Consider the following 7053-nt stretch of genomic DNA (forward strand, 5'->3'; position numbering starts at 1 on the left):
TTCTTTACAGGTCGTTACTCGCTACAGTAGAGAACACGTAATCGGGGTGGTTTTTAAGAATCAAGGTAATTTTAATAGCCCTTCTTTTATGGACCTCCCCAGAATCACCCATCCATGGGGGGATAACATCCCTCTGTAACGTTTAGGTGCCCTGTTTAGATGGCATAAAGCAAACCAGTCTTGAAATAAGTCTATTATCAGTGCACGGAAAGGCTTGGGAACTTTTAGCTGAGCAAACTGGGTATCATAATACCAGGCCTTGGGAACAGAATCAGGAAAGTTGAGGCAACTTCAAATTGGAATGACTGTGCTAAGTTTATTGGGGAATCTTCCAGTTACTTTGTTTTACTTTCCGCCATGGCCATAGGGATGGACGGAAGGCCAGGCTAGTAAAATGATGGCAAAAGCTACGAAGCTACTACGTAGTCTACTGAGGCACCCTAATCACCTGCCTAATAGACTAATACACATTAATTGAGGTACCACTTTTCTAGCTCCGTTCTCACAACCCAAACATTTGGCTACAGGGGATGCGCATCATCTGCAAGTTGCAGTTGTTCCACGAGTGCTGGTTTCCCGAAGGTATGGACTTTTCTTCCCATATAATAATATTGAGGCGTCTTAACCAAATGACACCCCTAGTGGATGGATAATAATCGGTCATAAACAGCCACAGACATTAGTTATGCTAAGAGATCCCATGACTTTACCACGTGCCTCCTCGCCCTCCCTCCCTTCCTCCCCATCCCCCCACAAGCCGATTTTATTTCCCAGTTAATAAGATCGCAATTATTAGGATTTTGAATGAATACGAGAAAAAGGATAGATTTGCCTTTTTTTGCAGTCACTCAAACGTGAGCAGATGTCGAAATTAGGATTGAAAGTGCCAGCCCATTCATAACTACTCTAATTATTCTGAACCTATCATCTGCCGGGATTTTGACAATGATTGAGTCTCCTTCAGTTATCAAAAAGCTGATACAGCGTGTGGACAACACAGACAAGCTTCCGACTGTTTTTTTCTTAAACACTGTGCCAACAAGCTTACTGTTCTCACTGTCAAATAGAAAACATTGTCATCCTGTCTAAACGCAGGAGAATAGATTTCGCGCCGAGACAAGGCGCTTCACTTTTTTAAACTTGATGGGAATCTGACCGGATCCAGCCAGACTGTTTCAAAAAGCAGTCTAAAATAACAGCTTGTAACTCGTAAAATTTACGCCGGCGTCCATTTGCGATTTTTTTCAAATGCCACGCAAATTGTCTTGTTGATGTGTACGTGTATGAGTGTGTACATTCTGGTAGGAAGGAGAAGGCACAAGTAAACAGCGTGCTGTTTCAAATGCATGGAAGAGGAAGGCGGGAGATAGAGGTTGGAACGAGAGGAATAATTGTACTGCCAGTTAGCCCTATCACCCACGTGGCTGTCATTTGAAAGCCCGAGCGAGCACATACGGCGAACGGACAAACTCGGCAACAAATACACGTGCAAATGTCCACAAACGGAAACATCGATGTCCGCTAACCCGGTAATTTGACTCAAGAGGGTGTGTGACCTTGTCTAATAAAGGAGGCCATCCATCCCGAGCAAAAGAGAATGTATGTGTAAGCAAATTAGCATCTTGTGTGTTTTCACTTTCTTCCTTGTTGTGTACTCTCCTTTTCATTGGCAAAGGGGGAGAAGAAAGAGGACAAATGAAGCTTTTTTCCTAGTTGCTGTGACCAGCATGAGGTGAGTCATACCCTTTTGCAGCAGGAACCAATAAGCAGTCAAGGAGTCACCGACCTCTGCGTCCGCTGATCACGATCGATACGAGGCGGCTAGTGCGCCGCAATGGGTAAAATAACTTTTCTAGGTGGGATAGTAGATTTTATACCATGCAAATATCCTTCTTTTGAACAAACAAATAAGCTGTAACCTTGAGTGGCTGGTAAAGAAGTTGAAATTTGTCAAATCCTTGGATAAGGTCGTATGATTGGTGTCAGGCCTAGAGAAAATCAGTAAAATCCTGTAAAACGGTTTTATTTAACACAGACTTGCGCACTTTTTTGCTCCTCCGCAATGCTAGAAGTCCCGCGTAGATATTAATCATTACTTCAGGCTGTTGGATTTTGCAATTACAGTAACGCGAGCAGACCAGCGGACGGTCGCGGGGACCTACTTCCATCGACAGCGGTACCGAAATCGATGGACAATCTCATTCGATAATATCTTGTCTTCTTTCCATAAAGGATTATACAGTTTTCGGATCCTTGAAATGACCAATGACAGCGTATGTCAATGATGGGATCCTATAGCCCACAATCCATTACGCCTTGATGAGCCACACCTTCTTCGTCTACTGCGCAGATTGATTGCCGCCATGACAGGTAAAATTAATATGTGAATCGGGTGATATCGGGAAAAACAGACTTGTACTTTGTTTATGCAAGCCTTGGAGCCCGTGCTGGGTGACAGACAGACAGACTGGTGGGCGGACGGACACACGTACAGTCACCGTTACAAATCAGCTGTTTCTGTGTCATAGTGACAAATAGACTTGGAGGAGGAGAAGGCGGAGGACTAAGAGGAGGATGGTGACGCACTCGCAAAAGGGGTGTGTGTGTACCTCCGAGCATGCGTGCAAAGTGGGGTGAATAGGAGGGTGGACAAAGCCACTCTCCTCCATAAGTCATTGTGGCGACAGGTGCCAACCGTCCTTGGCCTGTTTTCGAGTAGACTCCCATTTTTTTCCATGGCACGTTAAGGATTGTACTTTAGTCGAGGGTGGACAGGACAAAGTAATTATCCAGTACACCTGCTAGAATGCTTAATTATACGGGGTTCTTTAGTTTCCCACGTTTGGGGCTCCGCACCACCTACGATACCAGTCCACCGCTCCATTTGACGCTGTGATAACAAAGCGACCTACAGACTGCCTTGTCTACTAATGTCTTCAGAGGCAACCTGCAGATGTTAGAATTTGCCTGACGCCTTCAATTCCCCCGAAGATGCTTCAAAAAGGAATTACATTTATATGGGTCGGCCATTTACTACAGGAGGAAGGTAAATACTGTGGATGGTCGAATCACCAGAGATGCAAGACAGAGGGATCATCGGAAATCTGTAGATGCAACTGTGATGGAGCTCAACAAAAACTAAACAAGCCGATATTTTCTAACCACAGGAGTTTTGGGGTCTTTTAATTAAAAGGTGACTTATGGTGTCCCCGCTTGTTGGAAGAAGCTAAAAATAGTCCATTTAGGCTATGAAATAGTCTTAAAATGGAAACGAAGAGGACATTGTCCAGCATCGAAATCGACCAAATGCACAGCCATCAACGGATGTCGGAATGCTATTGTGATGACCTACAGAGAGAGCATCGAGAATGACCTTCATAAATGATGGAATTCCTCCAGTTTCCTAAGTTTTGGTCTCCACGACGGAGTCACGGAGCTGCATTCGCACCCCCTTCATCTCCAGTTTCCCAATCTGCATTAGATTAGGGCAATTGGCAACCGATGGGAAGGAGATTGAAATAGTCTGCACATGACTGTGCCATCTATTACACATGATCCAGATGTTTTTCCAGTGTTGTAGATCCGTGAGACCAAAGTGGCGGTGGAGTGACAAGCTGGTACCAAGATGAGAGGACCGCCAGCTTTTTAGGTCGGTGGATCTCCATGGGAGCCAATCTACTGAATGGCGAAGTGAATTTCTAGGAATTGTGTGTGAATTAGTGGTGAAGGTTGATTTATGTTCCATAATGGGTGCATTCTACATGCCAACGGCGTTTCATCAGTAATGGTGGTCCCATAAAACATGACTAATGTGGCCTACCCAGATGGTGGGAGGCAAGTCATTCACCTCAGATCCACTTCTGTTACATGAAACACGTTATACCCTGTAAGATATACGCATACGGTGACCAACCAAGTTTGTGCAGAGTTTTGAATAAAAGCTCAACAACTACAGAGAACTTCTTTAAATGAGGTAATCCTTGAATTAGTCACCGCCATAATTTTGAGCCCTTCCTAACCAAACGCTTTGTCGCTAGAAGCCGAAAGCCTATCTCTAGTCCATCTCCATTTCTATTTTATGTCTATTTCTCACCTGGCTGGCCTGTTTCGTGTGTGTGTGTGACCGGGTGATATCTTAATAGCAGGAAAAGGTGATAACCATCACGTAGAATGGCCAGAAACGGCCTAATAGGAATATGGAGGGTGAGGAGGTATGCGGTGTGCGACTTTGCAATTGGATTTTCTTGCACTTATTCGAGTTTATACCTTACTGATAATTGGTGTTTGTTTTTCGCCAAGAGAGCGGTTGCGTCTCTGGCGCATCAAGTGCGAAGGTAGTATGGACTTCCGAGGACAGGGCGGTACCTAAAAGGTAAGATGTTCTTTTATTCCTTCTTGCCACTTTTATGTACTTAGTTAATTATCAGATATCGTAACTTCATAGCATACTCTCTCGCCCTAGAGAATATCGACGGTGTTTGAATGAATGAATGACTCCATTTTCTTGAGGAGATTTTTTACTTTGTTCTCTGCTATGGCTAGTAAGAATCAATACATCATGTTCGAATCTTTCTCCTTTCTTGTCAGTTTTTCACTGTATTAGGCAGACTTCATTAAAATTAAGGCCTATTCCCTATAAAAAAGAGAATGATTGTGCCGGAAATGATCTTTGAATTTTACTAAGTTTCACCCACCTGCAAGCTGAGACCCCGAAACCGGATGCCGGCATCGATTTTTAACCCGCGATTATCGATTTGCCAACCCTGCGCGTGAGCCCCATTCACCAATGAGAAGGTGGTATCGATTTTTGTGATTAATGCAAGTATGTGATTCACGTGGTGGGCGGCAGATGGAGGACCCTAACCGGTGAGTAAGGCTTATGCAACACATCTTGAAAAAAAGCTACAATTTTACTCATTGCATTTATGAAAAGCATCAACGCTTAATTAAAATATGCCATGATTCGACTGTTTTTAAGCATTGTTATACTTTAAGTGGTAATCTTTCGCTTTACGGCCATGAGGCTAATTTGTCTTTTTACCAACTAAAGCACACCAGTAACTACTCCATCCCTCCAGACAGGGAGGAAATAATGGACCGTACTGAAGAGAATTGCATTGAATAGGCCTAAATAATGCTAAAATAGTTAACAAAGGAACTAAAAATATCTCTCACATGGAAGTACTTCCTAGTAAAGGTGTCTTCACAGCTGTGGTACCCAAATTCTGCATACCTATAGTAGTGAAGCTAATCACTTAATATGGACACCGTTTAACCTGGGTAGCACAAAACTTCTACCAGGCGTAAATAAACACACACACACATACACATACGTGGTGAAGTACACCGCCGATAGTTTGTAATGCCATGGCAGCGCGGTTAGTGTAACAATAGCAGTCACAGTGTGTGTGTGTGTATATACCTCCCTCGTCTCCTTTATTGCTGCTCTGGATGACTCATCTTTGGTGTGGGCGGGTGTGTGTGTATGTAGAGGACTGCGAAACAGCGCTGCACCCGCGCCACTGACTAGGCTACGCTAACAGTGCAGGCCAGAGGCCAATATCGATTTTTTTTGCGCCCCAAGTCCATCCGGTGTTGTGCGTCACCTCCTCCCCACCCCCACCCGAGTGAGAATGCTGTCAACACACCTAATTGCCAATCCAGTGCTTGTAATCGTTTTTATCTTAAAAGAAAAACATACGGCAGTTACTCATATTTATACTTCTGATTTAAAATTTTGAACATGAATTTTGGCAGTTGAGCAAAAAAAGGCTAATAGTAGCTTACGTAAATAGGCACACTGACTTTATGAATAGAAATGTGCATAAATTTCACTCATTGCTCCTTTTCTAAACAGTGTTAGTTTCTCATATCAGAAACCTATTTTACATTTAATAGCTCAGATGATCATAATTAACCTATTTTAAAGATTTTATTCTGTTTTTTATTTTATTTTTACTCTCAATTGCTATGCAAGTGTGAGGTTTATCGATTTTTTAGGAGCTAGTAGACACTCATCGCATCCCCGAACTGCATCATTGATAATCAATAGTGCATTGAAAAATTCATTGAATTGTAATCCAATTTTGATTGCTTACAGGACTTTTCTATTTGTTCTTGAAAAAATAATAGATAGATTTCGCAAAATCTTTTTTGGAATTTTATAAAATATAAATTAGGCATGCATGACTCAGACGCTTGTCAGACAATGCTATTTAAAAATTTATTAATGGATGAGGACGTTTAATTTTCCTTAAAGGACAAAATTCCGTATTTTTAGTTCGACTTTAAATAGGAGATATATGTATCTACAGCTTGAATATATTTAATAAACTGTAGCGCCTCGAGGCCTCCATGAAGGCATGGGATCTGTCAGTATGGAAGTAGCAAGGGGGTTGTGGGCACGGAGCAGGGCATACTACTAAGATGGCCACTACGAAATTGTAAGAAATTTAAAAAAACAAAATAAATATGGAGTTCAAAAGGCATCGTTTCTTAGCTTACAGTTTGATTGGGATGTCGTTGGAGTGTCGCCAGGTATTTGAAAATATTCTTGAAAATCAGCTTAATTATTTAGACGGCGGTTTCCGACTGGTATTCCTTAAGTAGGTATGGGTGGAGAGACAGAAGTTCTTGGTATTCCCATCATTCATCATTACCGTTCGGTAAGAGACATCAAGGTTATTTACAATGCTCCCCAATTCTTCGCAGTAGGTAAACGCCTGGCATTACACATCGCAATATCACTATTTTGGCACCCAATTTACCCTTAAAATCGCTCTGCCCTTACCTTCATAAGGATGGCTTTAGTGTGAAGATAAACGGCTTATCCATGCGCATAAGTGGGTGAAGCAGAGCTTCATGTTGCTGGTGTGATAGCTGGAACTACGGGAAATAAAAAGGCCCAAAGATCAAAATAATATTAGAATGTGCTTATAGCATAGATGTTGCGTTGGCAGGACTTAATGCCATCGACGTGGAGGACAACGGGTGGGTGTTTGAAGAGGCTCATATCATGCCACGTAAACTTAAAACAAGCCTCATTTTGTTATG

General features: G+C 42.5%; 1 protein-coding gene across 1 annotated transcript; it reads right to left on the reverse strand. All coding sequences in view use genetic code 11, as the record gives it.

Annotated features, from left to right (window-relative positions):
• Positions 1 to 3403: 3403 nt before the first annotated feature.
• Positions 3404 to 5369, reverse strand: EGR_06983 (hypothetical protein; the record flags this gene model as incomplete). The annotated part of the gene is made up of 5 exons (XM_024496232.1): positions 3404 to 3472; positions 3552 to 3698; positions 4267 to 4365; positions 4695 to 4859; positions 5334 to 5369. 5 exons carry the CDS (start codon positions 5367 to 5369, stop codon positions 3404 to 3406), a joined length of 516 nt encoding a protein of 171 aa, XP_024349349.1.
• Between the last annotated feature and the right edge of the window lie 1684 nt (positions 5370 to 7053).

The sequence above is a fragment of the Echinococcus granulosus genome, assembly GCF_000524195.1.
Source record: "Echinococcus granulosus chromosome Unknown EG_S00067, whole genome shotgun sequence".
Classification (NCBI taxonomy): Eukaryota; Metazoa; Platyhelminthes; class Cestoda; order Cyclophyllidea; family Taeniidae; genus Echinococcus; species Echinococcus granulosus.